The sequence below is a fragment of the Oncorhynchus gorbuscha genome, linkage group LG03 (genome assembly GCF_021184085.1).
Source record: "Oncorhynchus gorbuscha isolate QuinsamMale2020 ecotype Even-year linkage group LG03, OgorEven_v1.0, whole genome shotgun sequence".
In the NCBI taxonomy this organism is placed as follows: Eukaryota; Metazoa; Chordata; class Actinopteri; order Salmoniformes; family Salmonidae; genus Oncorhynchus; species Oncorhynchus gorbuscha.
The window spans coordinates 99,547,442-99,570,144 of record NC_060175.1 but is presented as its reverse complement, the minus strand read 5'-3'; the positions used below and the strand labels follow the sequence as shown (position 1 = coordinate 99,570,144).

Sequence of the window (22,703 nt, the reverse complement as noted above, 5' to 3'; positions counted from 1 at the left end):
GTATGGAATCAATCGTTAGGATATTTTTAACATAAAACATCAATAATGTTCCAACCGGAGAATTGCTTTGTCTTCAGAAAGGCACTGGAACGAGAGGTAACTCTGTTGGGAGGAACAATTGTTTACAGACAGATTATTTCACTTATAATTCACTGTATCACAATTCCAGTGGGTCAGAAGTTTATATACACTAAGTTGACTGTGACTTTAAACAGCATGGAAAATTCCAGAAAAATATGTCATGGCATTAGAAGCTTCTGATAGGCTCATTGACATCATTTGTGTCAATTGGAGGTGTATCTGTGGATGTATTTTATTGCCTACCTTCAAACTCAGTGCCTCTGCTTGACGTCATGGGAAAATCAAAATAAATCAGCCAAGACCTCAGAAAACAAACTGTAGACCTCCACAAGTCCACGTTCATCCGTACAAACAATAGCACGCAAGTATAAACACCATGGGACCACATAGCCGTCATATCGCTCAGGAAGGAGACGCGTTCTGTCTCCTAGAGATTAACGTAATTTGGTGTGAAAAATGCAAATTAATCCCAGAACAACAGCAAATGACCTTGTGAAGATGCTGGAGGAAAAAGGTACAAATTATCTATGTCCACAGTAAAACAAGTCCTATATCGACATAACCTGAAAGGCCGCTCAGCAAGAAAGAAGCCACTACTCCATCAAAAAGCCAGACTACGGTTTGCAACTGCACATGGGGAAAAAGATCGTACTTTTTGGAGAAATGTCCTCTGGTCTGATGACAAAAAACAGAAATGTTTGGCCATAATGACCATCGTTATGTTTGGAGGAAAAAGTGGGAGGCTTGCAAGCCGAAAGAACACCATCCCAATGGTGAAGCAGGGGGATGGCAGCATCATGTTGTGTGGGTGCTTTGCTACAGGGGGGACTGGTGCACTTCACAAAATAGATGGCTTCATGAGGGAGGAAAATGAAAGCTTTGTCGCAAATGGATCTTTCAAATGGACAATGACCCCAAGCATACTTCCAAAGTTGTGGCAAAACAGCTTAAGGACAACAAAGTCAAGGTATTTGAGTGGCCATCACAAAGCCCTGACCTCAATACTGTAAAAATGTGTGGGCAGAACTGAAAAAGCGTGTGCGAGCAAGGAGCCCTTCAAACCTGACTCAGTTACACCAGCTCTGTCAGGAGGAATGGGCCAAAATTTACCCAACTTATTGTGGGAAGCTTGTGGAAGGCTATCCGAAACGTTTGACCCAAGTTAAACAATTTAAAGACAATGCTGCCAAATACTAATTGAGTGTATGTAAACTTCTGACCCACTGGGAATGTAATGAAATGAATAAAAGCTGAAATCACTCTCTCTACTATTATTCTGACATTTCACATTCTTAAAATAAATTGGTTATCCTAACTGACCTAAAACAGGACATTTTTTACTAGGATTAAATGTCAGGAATTGTGAAAGCTGAGTTTAAATGTATTTGGCTTATTTGTATGTAAACTTCCGACTTCAACTGACTGTACAAAACATTTTACGAACACCCGCTCTTTCCATGACAGACTGACCCAGTGAATCCAGCTGAAAACTATAATCCTTTGTTGATGTCACTTGTTAAATCCACTTCAATCAGTGTAGATTAAGTGGGGCAGACAGGTTAAAGAAGGATTTTTAAGCCTTGAGACAATTGAGACATGGATTATGTATGCGTGCCATTCAGAGGGTGAATAGGCAAGACAAAATATTTAAGTGCCTTTCAACGGGGCATGGTAGTAGGTGCCAGGAACACCGGTTTGTGTCAAGAGCTGCAAAGCTGCTGGGTTTTTCACGCTCAACAGTTACCTGTGTATATCAAGAATGGTCCACCACCCAAAGGACATCCAGCCAACTTGACACAACTGTGGGAAGCATTGGAGTCAACATGGGCCAGCATCCCTGTGGAACGCTTTCGACACCTTGTAGAGTCCATGCCCGGACGAATTGAGGCTATTCATGGGGAAAAAGGGGAGAGGGCTTTACCTCAATATTAGAAAAGTGTTCCTAATGTTTGGTATACTCAGTGTATGTTTGTAGTAATTGCTATCCTGTCAGTCAAACACGTCTTATAAATCTTAAAAGTGGTAAGGGTGCAGTCCAGCCAAGCGAAGCCATCCAGATGTGTGGCCATGCATGTAGTTGGACTGGCTTGCTGCCTAACTGGGCTTGGAAACCAGACTGGCTGCTTCTCTGCTGCTACTGTGAATTCATTTATCTTATGCTCCTGGGAGAAGGATGAAAAATAAAACATATATAAAATAAATGTGTTTTTTTTTTTTGAGGCGCCGACTCGGTTGAACAGGAAAGCTGGTTTGCTTTTCTCCCAGGTGAGAGCTGAAGCAGAGAGCAGAGTGATGGCTTCTGGGTAATTGAGGTGGTCTCCTGGACAGATGGGGAGGATTATATCTTCAAGCCGAGCCACTAGGATGTAACTTTGTAGAGGAGAGAGAGTTCGAGAGAGAGAGACCAATAATTCACAAAATGGGACAAACACCAAATTGAGACTCTGCATGTAGAATTCTGCAAAAAATATCCTCTGTGTACAATGTAAAACACCACTAGGGCTCTGTTCACAAACACCAACAGACCCGACAGAGGCCCAGGACATTAACACAATTAGACCCAACCAAACCATAAGTATAAAATTACTTGATACATTGGAAAGAATTAACCAAAAAACAGAGCAAACTAGAATGCTATTTGGCCCTAAACAGAGAGTACAGTGACAGAATACCTGACCATTGTGACTGGCCCAAAATGAAGGAATGCTTTAACTACAGTGGGGCAAAAAAATATTTAGTCAGCCACCAATTGTACAAGTTCTCCCACTTAAAAAGATGAGAGAGGCCTGTAATTTTCATCATAGGTACAGTTCAACTATGACAGACAAAATGAGAAAAAAAATCCAGAAAATCACATTGTAGGATTTTTAATGAATCTATTTGCAAATTATGGTGGAAAATGAGTATTTGGTCAATAACAAAAGTTTATCTCAATACTTTGTTAAATACCCTTTGTTGGCAATGACAGAGGTCAAACGTTTTCTGTAAGTCTTCACAAGGTTTTCACACACTGTTGCTGGTCCATTCCTCCATGCAGATCTCCTCCAGAGCAATAATGTTTTGGGGCTGTTGCTGGTCCATTCCTCCATGCAGATCTCCTCCAGAGCAATAATGTTTTGGGGCTGTTTCTGGGTGTAACGGATGTGAAATGGCTAGCTTAGTTAGCGGTGCGCGCTAAATAGCGTTTCAATCGGTGACGTCACTTGCTCTGAGACCTTGAAGTAGTAGTTCCCTTTGCTCTGCAAGGGCCGCGGCTTTTGTGGAGCGATGGGTAACGATGCTTTGTGGGTGACTGTTGTTGATGTGTGCAGAGGCTCCCTGGTTTGCGCCCGGGTATGGGCGAGGGGACGGTCTAAAGTTATACTGTTACATTAATGCTGTTGACCCTGTTCACTGGTTGCTGCGGAAAAAGGAGGAGGTCAAAAGGGGGGTGAGTGTAACGGATGTGAAACGGCTAGCTTAGTTAGCGGTGTGCGCTAAATAGCGTTTTAATTGGTGACGTCACTTGCTCTGAGACCTTGAAGTAGTAGTTCCCTTTGCTCTGCAAGGGCATGCGGCTTTTGTGGAGCGATGGGTAACAATGCTTCGTGGGTGACTGTTGTTGATGTGTGCAGAGGGTCCCTGGTTCACACCCGGGTATGGGCGAGGGGACGGTCTAAAGTTATACTGTTACATGGGCAACACAGACTTTCAACTCCCTCCAAAGATTTTCTATGGGGTTGAGATCTGGAGACTGGCTAGGCCACTCCAGGACCTTGAAATGCTTCTTACGAAGCCACTCCTTTGTTGCCCAGGCGGTGTGTTTGGGATCATTGTCATGCTGAAAGACCAAGCCACTTTTCATCTTCAATGCCCTTGCTGATGGAAGGAGGTTTTCACTCAAAATCTCACAATACATGGCCCCATTCATTCTTTCCTTTACACGGATCAGTTGTCCTGGTTCCTTTACAGAAAAACAGCCCCAAAGCATGATGTTTCCACCCCCAAGCTTCACAGTAGGTATGGTGTTCTTTGGATGCAACTCAGTATTCTTTGTCCTCCAAACACGACGAGTTGAGTTTTTACCAAAAAGTTATATTTTGGTTTCATCTGACCATATGACATTCTCCCAATCTTCTTCTGGATCATCCAAATGCTCTCTTCAGATGCAAACTTCAGACGGGCCTGGACATGTACTGGCTTAAACAAGGGGACACGTCTGGAACTGCAGGATTTGAGTCCCTGGCGGCGTAGTGTGTTACTGATGGTAGGCTTTGTTACTTTGGTCCCAGCTCTCTGCAGGTCATTCACTAGGTTCCCCTGTGTGGTTCTGGGATTTTTGCTCACCGTTCTTGTGATCATTTTGACCCCACGGGGTGAGTTCTTGCGTGGAGCCCCAGATCGAGGGAGATTATCAGTGGTCTTGTATGTCTTCCATTTCCTAATAATTGCTCCCACAGTTGATTTCTTCAAACCAAGCTGCTTACCTATTGCAGATTCAGTCTTCCCAGCCTGTTGCAGGTCTACAATTTTGTTTCTGGTGTCCTTTGAAAGCTATTTGGTCTTGGCCATAGTGGAGTTTGGAGTGTGACTGTTTGAGGTTGTGGACAGGTGTCTTTATACTGATAACAAGTTCAAACAGGTGCCATTAATACAGGTAACCAGTGGAGGACAGAGGAGCCTCTTAAAGAAGAAGTTACAGGTCTGTAAGAGCCAGAAATCTTGCTTGTTTGTAGGTGACCAAATACTTATTTTCCACCATAATTTGCAAATAAATTCATTAAAAATCCTACAATGTGATTTTCTGGATTTTTTTTTTCATTTTGTCTGCCATAGTTGATGTGTACATATGATGAAAATTACAGGCCTCTCTCATCTTTTTAAGTGGGAGAACTTGCACAATTGATGGCTGACTAAATACTTTTTTGCCCCACTGTATGTACAGACTCAGTGAGCATATCCTTGCTATTGAGAAAGGTATATCCTTGCTATTGAGAAAGGTTGCCATAGGCAGACCTGGCTCACAAGAGAAGACAGGCTATGTGCAAACTGCCCATAAAATGAGGTGGAAACTGTGCTGCACTTCCTAACCTCCTTCCCAATGTATGATCAATATTAGAGACACATATTTCCCTCAGATTACACAGACCCACAAAGAGTTTGAAAACAAATCCAATTTTGATATTTCCCTCTTGTACCTTAACCATTTTCACATTGTTACAACACTGTATACATAATATGACATTTGAAATGTATTTATTCTTTTGTGAGTGTAATGTTTACTGTTTATTTTTTATAGTTTATTTCACTTTTGTTTATTATCTATTTCACTTGCTTTGGAAAGAGAGAGAGAGAGAGAGAGAGAGAGAGAGAGAGAGAGAGAGAGAGAGAGAGAGAGAGAGAGAGAGAGAGAGAGAGGGACTCAACCCAACTATTAATTAGACACCAGGAGTTCTCTGTTACAATATCTAAAATCAATATTTTTCTCTGTTCTTCTCTTCCAGAACTCAGATTCACTTCACGGTGGCCATTGATTTCACAGCATCCAATGGTGAGGGCTGGTACTATTTTGATACATTCTTTGTATATTTTATTCTACAGCTCTATAAGCTGACAATCTCTTACTGTGAGGCTCTCAAGTCCAGCAGGCTGCTGTCTCTACTCAAGCTCTGAACTCTGAACCCTGCATTCTAACCCACCTGGGTTGCTCTCCAGGGAACCCGTCCCAGTCAACCTCTCTACACTATATGAACCCGTACCAGATGAATGCATACGCCATGGCCCTGAAAGCTGTCGGGGAGATCATTCAGGACTATGACAGTGACAAGATGTTCCCTGCTCTGGGCTTCGGAGCCAAGCTGCCCCCCGATGGACATGTGTCCCACGAGTTCCCCTTGGTAACTATCTATCATCTTCCTATGACTGCAGACGTGCACATACACGCACACTACAGATTCTCACTGGGGCTGGTAGAGCTTGCAGAGTTTGGTGCTAAACTAGGTATTATCTGATGTCCAATGAGTTCCCCTGGTAACTATACTGTACAGCCTCTGCCTGAAGGATGGATGGATCCTCACTGGTAACTATACTGTACAGCCCCTGCCTGCAGATGTAACTATAGCTAGTTACTGTACAGCCCCTGCCTGCAGATGTAGCTATAGCTAGTTACTGTACAGCCCCTGCCTGCAGATGTAGCTATAGCTAGTTACTGTACAGACCCTGCCTGCAGATGTAGCTATAGCTAGTTACTGTACAGACCCTGCCTGCAGATGTAGCTATAGCTAGTTACTGTACAGCCCCTGCCTGCAGATGTAGCTATAGCTAGCTACTGTACAGCCCCTGCCTGCAGATGTAGCTATAGCTAGTTACTGTACAGCCCCTGCCTGCAGATATAGCTATAGCTAGTTACTGTACAGCCCCGGCCTGCAGATGTAGCTATAGCTAGTTACTGTACAGCCCCTGCCTGCAGATGTAGCTATAGCTAGCTACTGTACAGCCCCTTCCTGCAGATGTAGCTATAGCTAGTTACTGTACAGCCACTGCCTGCAGATGTAACTATAGCTAGCTACTGTACAGTACATCACTGAGGGTGTTAATAATGCTGTTAGTAATGACTCAAAGAAGCACACTTCAAACATTCAGCAGGTTTATTAATGTGGCTGGCTCTGACTGACTTCTTCTGGTGTTTATTAATGTGGCTGGTTCTGACGGACTTCTTCTGGTGTTTATTAATGTGGCTGGTTCTGACTGACTTCTTCTGGTGTTTATTCATGTGGCTGGCTCTGACTGACTTCTTCTGGTGTTTATTAATGTGGCTGGTTCTGACGGACTTCTTCTGGTGTTTATTAATGTGGCTGGTTCTGACTGACTTCTTCTGGTGTTTATTCATGTGGCTGGCTCTGACTGACTTCTTCTGGTGTTTATTAATGTGGCTGGCTCTGACTGACTTCTTCTGGTGTGTGTGTGTGTGTGTGTGCGTGCGTGCGTGCGTGCGTGTGAGGGATTGAACATGTGTGTTCCTTTGACAGATATGAGCAAGCATAAATTAAACACGGGATTCATTTAAAACCTTTTATTGTGCAATTTGGCTTCTATAAACCTGATGAATTCTTCAATCAATTAGACTTCTCTCAGCCAGTTAATGTGGATGGAAATGGGATACCTAGTCAGTTGCACAACTGAATCTATTCAACCGAAATGTGTCATCGGCGTCTGGGGAGCAGTTGTTGTTGAGGGTTAACTGCCAGAGCAACAGATTTGTACATTGTCGGCTAGGGTGTTAGATCCAGCAACCTTCCGGTTACTGGTCCTACTCTCCTACCCGCAAAGCTGGATGGGGATGGTGTTGTACAATAAAACTAATGAGCATCAACAGGGTCTCCACCGCCATAGCCCCGCAAAGTAAGAATACGTTTATTTTTATTTATTTTTTTAAACCAAATATGTTGTGTAGACCTTACAGTGAAATGCTGAATACAACAGGTGTGTAGACCTTGCAGTGAAATGCTGAATACAACAGGTGTAGTAGACCTTACAGTGAAATGCTGAATACAACAGGTGTAGTAGACCTTACAGTGAAATGCTGAATACAACAGGTGTAGTAGACCTTACAGTGAAATGCTGAATACAACAGGTGTAGTAGACCTTACAGTGAAATGCTGAATACAACAGGTGTGTAGACCTTTACAGTGAAATGCTGAATACAACAGGTGTGTAGTCCACAATCATCTCCTTTGTCTTGATCATGTTGAGGGAGAGGTTGTTGTCCAGGCACCACACGGCCAGGTCTCTGACCTCCACCCTATAGGCTGTCTCGTCGTTGTCGGTGATCAGGCCTACCACTGTTGTGTCATCGTCAAACTTAATGATGGTGTTGGAGTCGTGCCTGGCCATGCAGTCGTGGGTGAACAAGGAGTACAGGAGGGGACTGAGCATGCACCCCTGGGGAGCTCTAGTGTTGAGGATCAGCGTTAAAGATGTGTTGCTACCTACCCTCACCACCTGGGGGTCGGCCCGTCAGGAAGTCCAGGATCCAGTTACAGAGGGAGGTGTTTAGTCCCAGGGTCCTTAGCTTAGTGATGAGCTTTGAGGGCACTATGGTGTTGAATGCTGAGCTGTAGTCAATGAATAGCATTCTCATATTGGTGTTCCTTTTGTCCATGTGGGAAAGGGCAGTGTGGATCTGTAAGGGCAGTATGCAAATTACAGTGACTCTAGGGTTTCTGGGATAATGGTGTTGATGTGAGCCATGACCAGCCTTTCAAAGCATTTCATGGCTACTACAGACGGTAGTTATTTAGGCAGGTTACCTTAGTGTTCTTGGGCACAGGGACTATGGTGGTCTGCTTAAAACATGTTGGTATTACAGACTCGGACAGGGAGAGGTTGAAAATGTCAGTGAAGGCACTTGCCAGTTGGTTAGCTCATGCTCGCGGTACACGTCCTGATAATCCATCTGGCCCTGTGGCCTTGTTGACCTGTTTAAAGGTCTTACTCACATCGGCTGCGGAGAGTGTGATCACACAGTCTTCCGGAACAGCTGGTGCCCTGGGCTGGCGTGGTTACACGTGGTCTGTAAGTTGTGTGGCCAGTTGGACGTACTGCCAAATTCTCTAAAACGATGTTGGAGGCTGCTTATGGTAGAGAAATTAACATTATATTCTCTGGCAACAGCTCTGGTGAACATTCCTGCAATCAACTTGAAATTGCGCGCTCCCTCAAAACTTTAAACATCTGTGGGATTGTGTTGTGTGACAAAACTGCCTTTGCCCCCAACACAAGGTGCACCTGTGTATTTTTTATTTAATTTATTTAACCTTTATTTAACTAGGCAAGTCAGTGTTGATCATGTAATGATATAATGGTAATGATCATGCAGTTTAATCAGCTTCTTGATATGCCACAGCTGTCAGGTGGTTGGATTATATTGGCAAAGGAGAAATGCTCACTAACAGGGATGTAAACAAATTTGTGCACAAAATGTGAGAGAAATATGCTTTTTTGGTCGTATGGAACTTTTCTGGGATCTTTTGTTTCAGTTCCCTTTACATGTTGCGTTTATAGTTTTTGTTGAGTTTAATTCAGGTTAAATGTTTTGTATTTACTCCATCACAGAATGGCAACATAGAGAACCCTTACTGCAACGGAATGGAGGGGATTCTAGAAGCATACCATCAGAGTCTGAAGACTGTACAACTCTACGGACCCACCAACTTCTCTCCGGTTGTCAACCATGTGGCAAAGTGAGTGTGACCGTAAGCCCCCGAGACAGACAGTACAGAAGCTCTCCTATCAACTCATATAGCCTGATCCCAGATCTGTTTGTGCTGCACAGCCATCTCCTATAGCCAATAAAAGGAATGATAAGACAGCATAAACAGATCTGGGATCAGGCTACATTTCAACAGCAACGCAAGGCTGGTCATTAATCAACCTTACCTCAACCTTGGTTAGAAAATAAGTTGAAAGACAAACCTTCAGGAAACCTTCATCTCCACACTGATCCAGACAGACCACTAACAGACACTATCAGCTTTTTGGATGTGTGGTGATTTAATGAAAGGGGAAGAAAAAAAAAACTGTTGCCGCGGTAACAGATGTAACTTGTGGTCAAGTCCCAGAACAAATTAATAAATGGTCACACGTTGTTTGTGTGTGTGTGTGTGTGTGTGTGTGTGTGTGTGTGTGTGTGTGTGTGTGTGTGTGTGTGTGTGTGTGTGTGTGTGTGTGTGTGTGTGTGTGTGTGTGTGTGTGTGTGTGTGTGTGTGTGTGTGTGTGTGTGTGTGTGTGTGTGTGTGTGTGTGTGTGTGTTTCGCTTGATGTCCATGTAACTTCCCAAACAGCAGTAATCTCTCATGTCTCTGTCTTATGATGACACACACACACACAAATTCAAGTGTCGACTCCAGACTCCAGAGAGCCAATCGTTTGACAGGCAAAATTAGAAAGCAGAAGAAGGGACTCAACAAACCCCAGAGGTCTGGCTGAAATGTCAATAACGTCCTTAGTTTTGGCATAATGAGCTCTTGGATGTTGTCACTGTTGTCTTCTCTAGTTACAGTAATAAGATCAGGGTCCGTGTGAAACGTCTCAGAGGAGCAGATCATAATGAATAAGATTACATGGACGGGCGGGATGGGGGCTGATCCTAGATCAGTCATTCTATTCTGAGAGGCTTAATGCATACAGCCCCTGGTCAGAGCCTCTACCTGGCAATCCATCAATAACAACAACAAACAAAACATATATATAACAGAAACAATACAGCAACTTGAATTGCTAAACACATCAGTAAATTATTCATGTTATGGACAGCTAGGGATGGGAGGTGGAAACTAGGCCACGTACATACAGAATACTGCTGAGACTCTGGCTCATCACAGACAGGAGAGTTACAGTACACAGCAGGCTGTACTTAACATGTCTATATTGAGGCTCTGGGACTCTGGCTCTCTGGTGACAGGAAGTTAGTATCTGAAAAGAGATCTCCTTTTAATGTGTTGTTGTTGGCCTAACCCCCCCCCAGTCAAACAAGCGCAGGGCAGGTAAAACTATACACAGTTCAGAGGCACCCTATGCTGGATTCCCAGAATAGGTTGATACATTCTGAGCGTCTATGTCATAGACAGAGGATACACTAAAAACACAGGCAAATCTGCTCCCGGGTATTTCCACGAAAAATAAAAAGACTTGATCGTAAACAAATGTAAGCAAGGTTTGAAATAATTACGCTTTATTCCAATATGAACTGTATTAAGTCGCTGTCTGCTAAATGACTTAAATGTAAATGTAAATGTATTTGGGCTTCTTGCAGTTAATTTACAGTCTCTGTTCTCTCTCTGCCAGATATGCAGCGGTCGTACAGGACGGCTCTCAGTACTTTGTCCTGCTCATCATCACAGACGGAGTCATATCAGACATGGCCCAGACCAAGGAGGCCATCGTCAATGTGAGTAGGCTGCTTGGATGTTCCCGCTACCCATAATCCTCCTCTGCCCTCTGTCTCCCTGTGTCTCTTTCTCTGTGTCTGTCTCTGTCTTTTCTCTCCTTCTCCGCTGGGCTTTACGGCTGCTTTTAACTTCTCTGCTTTTAACTTCTCTGCTTTTAACTTCTCTGCTTTTAACTTCTCTGCTTTTAACGCGCCTTTTTTTTAACCTCGGCTATTAGCTCCAGGCCAAAATCAATGTCTTTTTTTCTGCTGCTTTGAGCCATGCTCGTCAGAGCCACTTTATTTCAGGATGTAGGCCTATGTTTAGTTCTGTTGTTCATTCTAGTTGATTTACTGTTGTTTGGATCTATTTTTCATTGACCAAATGTAGGTTTCGTATATGAACATCACAGCCCTGTTACTTTACATTAACTTCTGCTTGTGCCTTTTTGAAATGTCTGTTTGAAAAATCCACTTTGTGTCTCTCTGGCCGTGAGAATACACTGGGAGGGTGTTTACTGGCCAGCTGTCCAATGGGCGAGCGGCGCGGCATTCTGACCTCTGATGACCTCTAACCTCTGACCTCACAGCAGACTGGGTTTAAAGGGAATTTGCGACTGTTAGTAAAACCATTAGAACAGCCACACCTTCCTTTTAAGATCTTGTCTGCTGCTCTATCTTACCTCGGCCTTCTGACCTGCCTCAGCCATCTACCTCTAACCTGCCTCAGCCATGACATCTACCTCTGACCTGCCTCAGCCATCTACCTCTAACCTGCCTCAGCCATGACATCTACCTCTGACCTGCCTCAGCCATCTACCTCTAACCTGCCTCAGCCAAGACATCTACCTCTAACCTGCCTCAGCCAAGACATCTACCTCTAACCTGCCTCAGCCAAGACATCTACCTCTAACCTGCCTCAGCCAAGACATCTACCTCTAACCTGCCTCAGCCAAGACATCTACCTCTGACCTGCCTCAGCCATCTACCTCTAACCTGCCTCAGCCAAGACATCTACCTCTAACCTGCCTCAGCCATCTACCTCTAACCTGTCTCAGCCAAGACATCTACCTCTGACCTGCCTCAGCCATCTACCTCTAACCTGCCTCAGCCAATACATCTACCTCTGACCTGCTTCAGCCATCTACCTCTAACCTGCCTCAGCCATCTACCTCTAACCTGCCTCAGCCAAGACATCTACCTCTAACCTGCCTCAGCCAAGACATCTACCTCTGACCTGCCTCAGCCATCTACATCTGACCTGCCTCAACCATCTACCTCTAGCCTGTCTCAGCCAAGACATCTACCTCTAACCTGCCTCAGCCATCTACCTCTAACCTGCCTCAGCCAAGACATCTACCTCTGACCTGCCTCAACCATCTACCTCTAGCCTGTCTCAGCCAAGCCATCTACCTCTAACCTGCCTCAGCCATCTCCCTCTGACCTGCCTCAGTCATCTACCTCTAGCCTGTCTCAGTCATCTACCATCTACATCTAACCTGTCTCAGCCAAGCCATCTACCTCTGACCTGCCTCAGTCATCTACCTCTAGCCTGTCTCAGCCATCTACCATCTACATCTAACCTATCTCAGCCATCTACCTCTAACCTGCCTCAGCCATCTCCCTCTGACCTGCCTCAGCCATCTACCATCTACATCTAACCTGTCTCAGCCAAGCCATCTACCTCTAACCTGCCTCAGCCATCTACCTCTAGCCTGTTTCAGCCAAGCCATCTACCTCTAGCCTGTCTCAGCCAAGCCATATACCTCTAACCTGCCTCAGCCAAGACATCTACCTCTGACCTGCCTCAGCCAAGACATCTAACTCTGACCTGCCTCAGCCATCTATCTCTGACCTGCCTCAGCCAAGACATCTATCTCTAACATGCCTCAGCCATCTACCTCTGACCTGCCTCAGTCATCTACATCTAACCTGTCTCAGCCAAGCCATCTACCTCTGACCTGCCTCAGTCATCTACCTCTAACGTGCCTCAGCCATCTACCTCTGACCTGTCTCAGCCATCTACCTCTAACCTGCCTCAGCCATCTACCTCTAACCTGCCTCAGCCATCTACCTCTAACGTGCCTCAGCCATCTACCTCTAACGTGCCTCAGCCATCTACCTCTAACGTGCCTTAGCCATCTACCTCTAACGTGCCTCAGCCATCTACCTCTAACCTGCCTCAGCCATCTACCTCTAACGTGCCTCAGCCATCTACCTCTAACCTGCCTCAGCATCTACCTCTGACCTGCCTCAGCCATCTACAATCTACATCTAACCTGCCTCAGCCATCTACCTCTAACCTGCCTCAGCCATCTACCTCTAACATGCCTCAGCCATCTACCTCTAACGTGCCTCAGCCATCTACCTCTGACCTGCCTCAGCCATCTACCATCTACATCTAACCTGTCTCAGCCAAGCCATCTACCTCTAACCTGCCTCAGCCATCTACCTCTAGCCTGCTTCAGCCATGCCATCTACCTCTAGACTGTCTCAGCCAGGCCATATACCTCTAACCTGCCTCAGCCATGACATCTACCTCTGACCTGCCTCAGCCATCTATCTCTGACCTGCCTCAGTCATCTACCTCTAACCTGCCTCAGCCATCTACCATCTGCATCTAACCTGTCTCAGCGAAGCCATCTACCTCTGACCTGCCTCAGTCATCTACCTCTAGCCTGTCTCAGCCATCTACCATCTACATCTAACCTGTCTCAGCCATCTACCTCTAACGTGCCTCAGCCATCTCCCTCTGACCTGCCTCAGCCATCTACATCTAACCTACCTCAGCCATCTACCTCTAACCTGTGTCAGCCATCTACCTCTAACCAACCTCAGGTTCCTCAACCAAGCCTTCCAACCTGCTTCCTCTGTCCTGCTTTCTGTGTTCTCCCAGCTGCAGCCACCTTTGAAGTCCTGTCTGCCCTTTTACGTGGCTCTGGATAAAAGCTAAATGATTCAAATGTAAATGTACCAGACCAGCCTTTTGGCTAAATATTAGTTCCAACCTCTCTCTCTCTGATGTTCCATGGTTCTCTCCTTAACTCTCCTCTCAGGGCAGTGAATTACATGTTAGAACAGAACAGTAGAATCACCTATCTGCCAATCATTCCTTTTGGCCCACTCTATTACAGCACTCCATGGCTCTGTTCCAAATGGCACCATATGGGTCCTGATCAAAAGTAGTGGACTACACACTACACCCTGGTCCAAAGTCGTGCACTACATCCCATAGGGTCCTGGTCCAAAGTAGTGCACTACCCCCTATAGGGCCCTGGTCCAAAATAGTGCACTACCCCCAATAGGGCCCTGGTCCGAAGTAGTGCACTTCTGGTCCAAAGAAATAGGGTGTCATTTGGAATGTTGGCAGTTCGTACCCATGTCACGGGGGAAGGTGGGAGGGAAACGGACTCAATGACTGATTTGTCATGCAGAGGATGGTTGAAATAAAACTTGACAATATTAGAAAGTTTTTTTTAAAGCTTCTGCAGACTGGAAAGTACTATTACAGCCGGGGACAGCTAGAGATCGACAGATTCCAAATTGCTGGGTTTGCAAGTATTTTTGCAGTCCAAAGATAGATAGTATTTAAACAGCTTGCAGAAGCAGGATCCCCTGGGTTAGAAGTAAAGTTACTAACAGTGTTGACTAAATAATGGTGGTTGGTGGTGATGGCAGTGGGGGCGCCGGGGGTGGTGGGGGTGGTGGGGGTGGTGGGGGTGGTAGGGGTGGTGGGGGTGGGGGTGGGGGTGTTGGGGTGGTGGTAGGGGTGGTAGGGGTGGTGGTGGTGGGGTGGTGGTGGTGGTAGGGGTGGTGGTGGGGGTAGTGGGGGTGGTGGGGGTGGTAGGGGTGGTGGGGGTGGTAGGGGTGGTGGTGGGGGTGGTGGTAGGGGTGGTAGGGGTGGTAGGGGTGGTGATGGGGGTGGTGGTGGGGGTGGTAGGGGTGGTGGTGGGGGTGGTAGGGGTGGTGGTGGGGGTGGTGGGGGTGGTTGTAGAGGTGGTGGGGGTGGTAGGGGTGGTAGGGGTGGTGGTGGGGGTGGTGGGGTGGTTGTAGGGGTGGTAGGGGTGGTTGTAGGGGTGGTAGGGGTGGTGGTGGGGGTTGTAGGGGTGGTAGGGGTGGTGGTGGGGGTGGTGGTGGTAGGGGTGGTGGGGGTGGTGGTACTGGTAGTGATGGTGGGGGTGGTGGGGTTGGTGGTGCTGGTAGTGATGGTGGCGGTGGTGGGGTTGGTGGGGGTGGGGGAGGTTGGTGGTGCTGGTAGCGATGGTGGGGATGGTGGTGCTGGTAGTGATGGTGGGGGTGGGGGGTGGTGCTGGTAGTGATGGTGGGGGTGGGGGTGCTGGTAGTGATGGTGGGGTTGGTGGTGCTGGTAGTGATGGTGCTGGTGCTGGTAGTGATGGTGGGGTTGGTGGTGCTGGTAATGATGGTGGGGGTGGTAGGGGTGGTGGTGCTGGTAGTGATGGTGGGGGTGGTGGTGGTGGGGGGGGGTGATGGTTGGGGTGGGGGGGGGGGGGGTGATGGTGGGGGTGGTAGGGGTGGTGGTGCTGGTAGTGATGGTGGGGGTGGTGGTGGTGGGGGGTGATGGTGGGGGTGGTAGGGGTGGTGGTGCTGGTAGTGATGGTGGGGGTGGTGGTGGTGGGGGGGGGGGTGATGGTGGGGGTGGTGGTGGGGGGGGGGGTGATGGTGGGGGTGGGGGGTGGGGGGGGGTGATGGGGGGGGGTGATGGTGGGGGTGGGGGGGTGGTAGGGGTGGTGGTGGGGGGTGATGGTTGGGGTGGTGGTGGTGGGGGGGGTGATGGTGGGGGTGGTGGTGGTGGGGGGGTGATGGTGGGGGGTGATGGTGGGGGGTGATGGTGGGGGGGTGATGGTGGGGGTGTGGTGGTGGTGGGGGGTGATGGTGGGGGGGTGGTGGTGGTGGGGGGTGATGGGGGGGTGGTGGTGGGGGGGGTGATGGGGGGTGGTGGTGCTGGTAGTGATGGTGGGGGTGGTGGTGGTGGGGGGTGATGGTTGGGGTGGGGGTGGGGGGTGATGGTGGGGGTGGTGGTGGTGGGGGGGTGATGGTGGGGGTGGTGGTGGTGGGGGGGTGATGGTTGGGGTGGGGGGTGGGGGGGTGATGGTGGGGGTGGTGGTGGTGGGGGGTGATGGTTGGGGTGGGGGGGTGGGGGGTGATGGTGGGGGTGGTGGTGCTGGTAGTGATGGTGGGGGTGGTAGTGATGGTGGGGGTGATGGGGGGGGTGGCATGGTGTTTTGGAGGATAAAACATAGATTTATCCATTACGTTGACATAGTGGGATGGAGACAGTTCAGATAAGCAGAGAGGAGTAAGAGGTGTTATTATAATATATTTACAGTGTACAGTAGAGGGCATGTTAGATACAGTAATTGCTAAGAGTTAATGCACATCAGGTTTTGCTTCGAAAGCACTAGTTCATTATTAGCTGGTTTCAAGCACCTGCTGTTAGATCACCAACATATCTCATATAGGCTACTGTTCCAGCAATCATGAATAAGATTAAATGGAAATGTCTATGAAGGTGGCAGAGATAAAAGTGTTTCTACTAATGTTTTGACCTACAGTACCAGTCAAACGTTTGGACACACCTACTCATTCAAGGGTTTTTCTTTATTTTTAAAATTATGAAATAACACATATAGAATCAAATTGTAACCAAAAATGTGTTCAACAAAGTATCCACCCTTTGCCTTAACCATGCTGGTGTCATGTCTTTGGCATCATTAAACTGAAGATTAATCTTTATCAAATGACTCTCTGTAATTATTATTATGCGATTAAACTGATTAATCATGTAACTGTAATTAACTAGGAAAGTCGGGGCACCAAGGAAAATATTCAGATTACAAAGTTATATTTTTCCAAATAAAACTTTTCTGATATTTTCATGTCTGATCAATAGTCTTCTGATGAATGAATTCTTCTTTACCTCACGTTAGTCTCATTCCAAACGTCGTAAATTGTTGGTTATCTGCAGGAACCCAGTCTTCACTATGAGTCATCCATACATCAGTTGTCTAAAATAATGTATTTATTAACTAACTAAACAATCACAGAAGTGCGCACACAAACAATTATAACAATTGAAATGCTAATCCTTTGCACATGAACGCTCACTCATTCGGGAACAATTGAAATCAATATATATATATATTTACACTCAGTGTGTCGTCGGGGTCTCTGTTGAAAAGTTTGTTTCTGTTGGAGAGTCTCCGTCCTCTCTCTCTCTTTGTCGTGGTTAGAATGGTTAGTTCAGAGTGACATTCATTCATGTCGTTATAGGATAGATGTTTCGGCGGTTGTCGGTCTTCGCGTTCCAATGATACCGAATTCCGAGCTGCTGACTAGCAATTAATATCAAAGACTTGTTCTTATTCTGTCGGTATCGATAGTCTAAGAGTTTAACCACGTGGTATGGTTAAAGGATTCAGCCATCTACTCAAACCTTGGCCCTCTCGTTATCGAGGTAAGCTGGTCTGCAACCTTTGTCCTCTCGTAATTGAGAGCAACATGGTCTGGTGATAGAAAACCCAGGTGCGGTTTTATTCGGGACATAGAAAAAGGCTGTCCCATAATGCCAGGTCTTGTCTGTGCCCCTGGGGGCGCACCAAGGACTTAGTGAAACTTTTTAGGGAATTGGAGTTTCCTTCATTAAACAGTCCAAAATCACATGACACAATTTCACAAACAGTATCATCCTCACTCATTCATCTTATACAACAATTAGACGTAAGCCTCATATCTGAGGATATTATATAAACAGCGTTATGGTAATGTGGCCATATTGTCTCCCATGAGTTTTACAAAATTGTACCAAACGGACCAGTTCGTCGTAGCTGGATTCTTCACCGATCTTTTTTATCTTCTCCAGAACAAACATTTTTGTTCGGACCTCAAGTTCTGTAAGGTGGAAGAAATTCCTTTGTTTTCTTCTATGAAAACTCTACTCTCTCTCTATACTGTGGCCATGAGAAGATAATCCCTTCCAGGAATTTACGACCTCTCTCTGACCACAGCATGGTCCTTCTGTAGCTCAGTTGGTAGAGCATGGCGCTTGTAACGCCAGGGTAGTGGGTTCGATTCCCGGGACCACCCATACGTAGAATGTATGCACACATGACTGTAAGTCGCTTTGGATAAAAGCGTCTGCTAAATGGCATATATTATTATATATTATCTATAATTTGTCTTCATTATTTATCTTCATATGACAAGGATTAAAAGGATTTGCCAGTAGATTGTCGACTTGATTCACGGAGATGGCTGCTAGCTAAGATTTTGAAAGTAAGATGTTAACATGATCAGTCCAATCAAAGCTACTGTACATATAACGTAATTTGACATCATTTTATCTGTGACCAACGGCCTTGAGCCTTCTTGGATGGGCACGTCTAATGTAACTCTGAAACACCTGCATTTCGGAGCTGCCTTACTCAAGAAAGCAAAAAAGAGACCATGTTTGTATGTGGCTTTATGAACTCAAATATTTCAAATATTTTACATTGGTTGCAAACTGATATGTGACATGTATTAATGCCAAAATAACATGCAAACAGGCAAACCTGCCCCACGTGCCCTGAATGACAGGTCACCACTGATTCCAGGTGACTACCTCATGAAGCTGGTTGAGAGAATGCCAAGAGTGTGCAAAGCTGTTATCAAGGCAAAGGATGGCTACTTTGAAGAATCTCAAATATAAAATGTATTTTGATTTGTTTAACACTTTTTTTTGGTTACTACATGATTCCATATGTGTTATTTAATAGTTTTGATGTCTTCACTACTATTCTACAATGTAGAACATAGTAAAAATAAACAAAAACCCTGGAATGAGTAGGTGTGTTCAAACTTTTGACTGGTACTGTATATGAAGTTAAATGTTATCCTCTTCTCTCTCCTTGTTCTGTGGAGATAAACATTGCATAGTGTAGAGAAGAATATAGACATTGTATGTTGTGTAATGTGTTTATTATGTTGGCCTTATATATAACTACCAGGGACTCAAAATTGTCACTTATGTTCAACAATATGTACAACTCCTTTCCTTGTAAAATAAATTGAAGCTGCTATTTCCCGTGGCAATAACACATCCACAAATGATTTTTTTTTTTAATATTATAATCCACATTGGTTTCAGAGACGCCTGCTGAATAATATAGATGAATCGTTCTGTTTTTGCAATCCTGATGTAATAGTGTATTTCCCTTTACTGTCTGACTGGAGTTGGGCTGTGTTCCATTACGGCACAGGGTGACTGACTACACAATGTCATGTGCTTGGAAAGAGAGACCGAACAGCAATCAGCAGAGAGGGAATTTGTCAGCAAATGTATTGTTTCGGTTATCTTGTCTTTTTCCAATGCACATTTATGTGTCTCTTGTCCAATGGTCTCCTTGTGTCTTGCTGCCCTTTGTGACTGGATTACCAGACTGCAGACTAGCGAATAATGAATCAGAACTGCTACCATGTCACTGAATAACCCACAATGCATCATACACTGTTTGAGTAATGGTAAACTGCTTTGTTTAAGGACATCAGATTGGTTTGTGATGGATTTGAATATTTCATCAGTCCTCTTCAGAATATTTTTTATTTTTTTGTAATCGATTGTTTTTTTTTTGCTAAAGACATTGAACGAAGACAAACGTGTACATGTTTATGCCTAAAACTTTGTCCTCGTAAGAACTCAAAAAGCACCTTGTTGTCAGAATGTAGATAATATCGCATGGAATCTACTTGTTGTTTGTTCTCCGCAGGCTGCTAAGATTCCTATGTCTATCATCATTGTTGGAGTTGGACACGCTGAGTTCGATGGTGAGATTGACCCCCCTCATTCACACTCATTCCCACCAAATTATATTTTATAATACTTTCATGTTTTTATTGTTTTGTTTTTATTAGCATATAGTTATGTTAAATGTTTTCAAGAGGGTAAAATGCTTTCAAAAAATACCTTTATAAGCTGCTGGTTGGTTTGAAAATCTTATTTCACTATTGGGCTTAGATAAAGTTAAAAACATTTTCACATAACGTCTTTAACTTAATCCTTGACCCATGACAAAGAAATAAATCATCATAAATTAGCATAACTAGTCAACAGAACACAAATAAGAAATTCCTCTGTCAAATATTTCCATGATGTTTGGTCGTTTATACGTTCCCAGTCCACAAGCATTGGGTAGAATGTACTGTAGATAATGCAATACAATTAATAAGGGCTGAGGTTATCAGGGACCGTGTCAATGTGAGGGACGTTAGCTAATTGGCAGTTTGGTGGAAGTCACTAGATAATAAGCAGGATGTCAACCTGCAGGGTTCTAATCCCAGTTCACAGCTGTTGCGTACAATTTGTAACACGGTCACAACTTTGATGCTCTCGAACTTGTTGTGTTGTGTGCTGTTACAGGGGCTGGCTGGTATTTCTTTCTGAATATGCTTCTTTAATATTATTAATTACGGTGCTGGGAATGTTCTCAATGCAAAAAGCAATTATTATCATTTATTTGAAGTCCATAATAGCCATGATGGGTTTTTGACTCCCACAATGCAATAGCAAGTTTAAATTGGTCTTAATAACCCACCATTACTCTGTTCATATTAGGACAGCCTCCAACTCCAGCTAACCGATCGCTGCAGCTGTACATAGTCCATCGCTAAATAGCCCACCCAATTTACCTACCTCACCCCCATACTGTTTTATATATTTACTTTTCTGCTCTTTTGCACACCAGTATCTCTACCTGCACATGATCATCTGATCATTTATCACTCCAATGTTAATCTGCCAAATTGTAATTATTAGTCTACCTCCTCATGCCTTTTGCACACAATGTATATAGACTCTTTTTTTCTACTGTGTTATTGACTTGTTTATTGTTTACTCCAAGTGTAACTTTGTGTTGTTGTCTGTTCACACTGCTATACTTTATCTTGGCCAGGTCGCAGTTGTAAATGAGAACTTGTTCTCAACTAGCCTACCTGGTTAAATAAAGGTGAAATAAAATAAAAATAAATCCGAGTGACACGGAGACCCACTCCTGAGGCTATCCTAATATGGACACCATACATTATGATGTTTAGTAACTCCTAATAAACACGTATTCTACAAAACATTAAGAACACCTTCCTAATATTGAGTTGCACCCCCTTTTTGTCCTCAGAACAGCCTCAATTCGTCGGGGCATGAACTCTACAAGGTGTCGAAAGCGTTCCACAGGGATGCTGGCCCATGTTGACTCCAATGCTTCCCACAGTTGTGTCAAGTTGGCTGGATGTCCTTTGGGTGGTGGACCATTCTTGATATACACAGGTAACTGTTGAGCGTGAAAAACCCAGCAGCTTTGCAGCTCTTGACACAAACCGGTGTTCCTGGCACCTACTACCATGCCCCGTTGAAAGGCACTTAAATATTTTGTCTTGCCTATTCACCCTCTGAATGGCACGCATACATAATCCATGTCTCAATTGTCTCAAGGCTTAAAAATCCTTCTTTAACCTGTCTGCCCCACTTAATCTACACTGATTGAAGTGGATTTAACAAGTGACATCAACAAAGGATTATAGTTTTCACCTGGATTCACTGGGTCAGTCTGTCATGGAAAGAGAAGGTATTCCTAATGTTTTGTGCACTCAGTGTAGACAATGCAGAGCATGTTAAAACTGGTTTAATATAAAGACATCATAATGGGTCAAGTTAGACAGGCAGTAGTGTTATAAGCCACTATGAAGGGTAGTGACTCACCCAGACACTAGAGGTTTAAACTGGTGTTATAAGCCACTATGAAGGGTAGTGACTCACCCAGACACTAGAGATTAAACTGGTGTTATAAGCCACTATGAAGGGTAGTGACTCACCCAGACACTAGAGGTTTAAACTGGTGTTATAAGACACTATGAAGGGTAGTGACTCACCCAGACACTAGATGTTTAAACTGGTGTTATAAGTCACTATGAAGGGTAGTGACTCACCCAGACACTAGAGGTTTAAACTGGTGTTATAAGTCACTATGAAGGGTAGTGACTCACCCAGACACTAGAGGTTTAAACTGGTCTCTTCTCTTTCCGGTAGCCATGGTGGAGTTGGACGGTGATGACATCAGAATCTCCTCGCGAGGGAAGCTAGCAGAAAGAGACATTGTACAGGTAGATTTAACTTCATATTCTAACCCTGTCGAGAGACATTGTATAGGTAATTCTCTTCCTATTCTAAACTTGTAGAGAGACATTGTACAGGTAAACATTGTTTACTCTCTTTGCTGATTGTCAGAGGGGAAGAGCAGAGTTTCCTTTTGTGAAAGCCCCACTCCCCCAACCCAGCAATCTGATATCTTACGAGAAAATCAATCATGAGTGAAAAAAGAAACAAAAATATTGCATTTCTGAATTGAAATATCAATAACATTCTGATGTGAAGCATATTGGTACCATTTGCGATGTTCCATTTGGAGACAGGTACCAGCACTATAGAAAACCCTTGTGCAGGAGTTTGGACTAGTTGTATTACTGCCGACGGCAGGCCACACAAGCCCACTGGCAATTGGGTTACGAATCCTGCCTCGGTCCCTACTCTCTGTCTCCCTCTATATCTGTCTCTCTCTACCTTCTAATGACCCCTACTCTCTGTCTCCCTCTATATCTGTCTCTCTCTACCTTCTAATGACCCCTACTCTCTGTCTCCCTCTATATCTGTCTCTCTCTACCTTCTAAT

At 44.9% G+C, this 22,703-nt stretch overlaps 1 protein-coding gene across 3 annotated transcripts in view; it reads left to right on the top strand.

Moving 5' to 3' along the window:
- Window positions 1–22,703, top strand: part of LOC124032358 (copine-8-like) — a 211,626-nt gene that overhangs the window by 176,022 nt on the left and 12,901 nt on the right. For all 3 annotated transcript variants that reach the window (XM_046344707.1, XM_046344706.1, XM_046344705.1), the window contains 6 exons: window positions 5,565–5,611; window positions 5,776–5,957; window positions 9,175–9,302; window positions 10,906–11,008; window positions 19,753–19,810; window positions 22,065–22,138. In XM_046344707.1, the coding sequence (XP_046200663.1) occupies window positions 5,565–5,611; window positions 5,776–5,957; window positions 9,175–9,302; window positions 10,906–11,008; window positions 19,753–19,810; window positions 22,065–22,138 (592 nt within the window). The remainder of the gene's footprint in view (window positions 1–5,564; window positions 5,612–5,775; window positions 5,958–9,174; window positions 9,303–10,905; window positions 11,009–19,752; window positions 19,811–22,064; window positions 22,139–22,703) is intronic.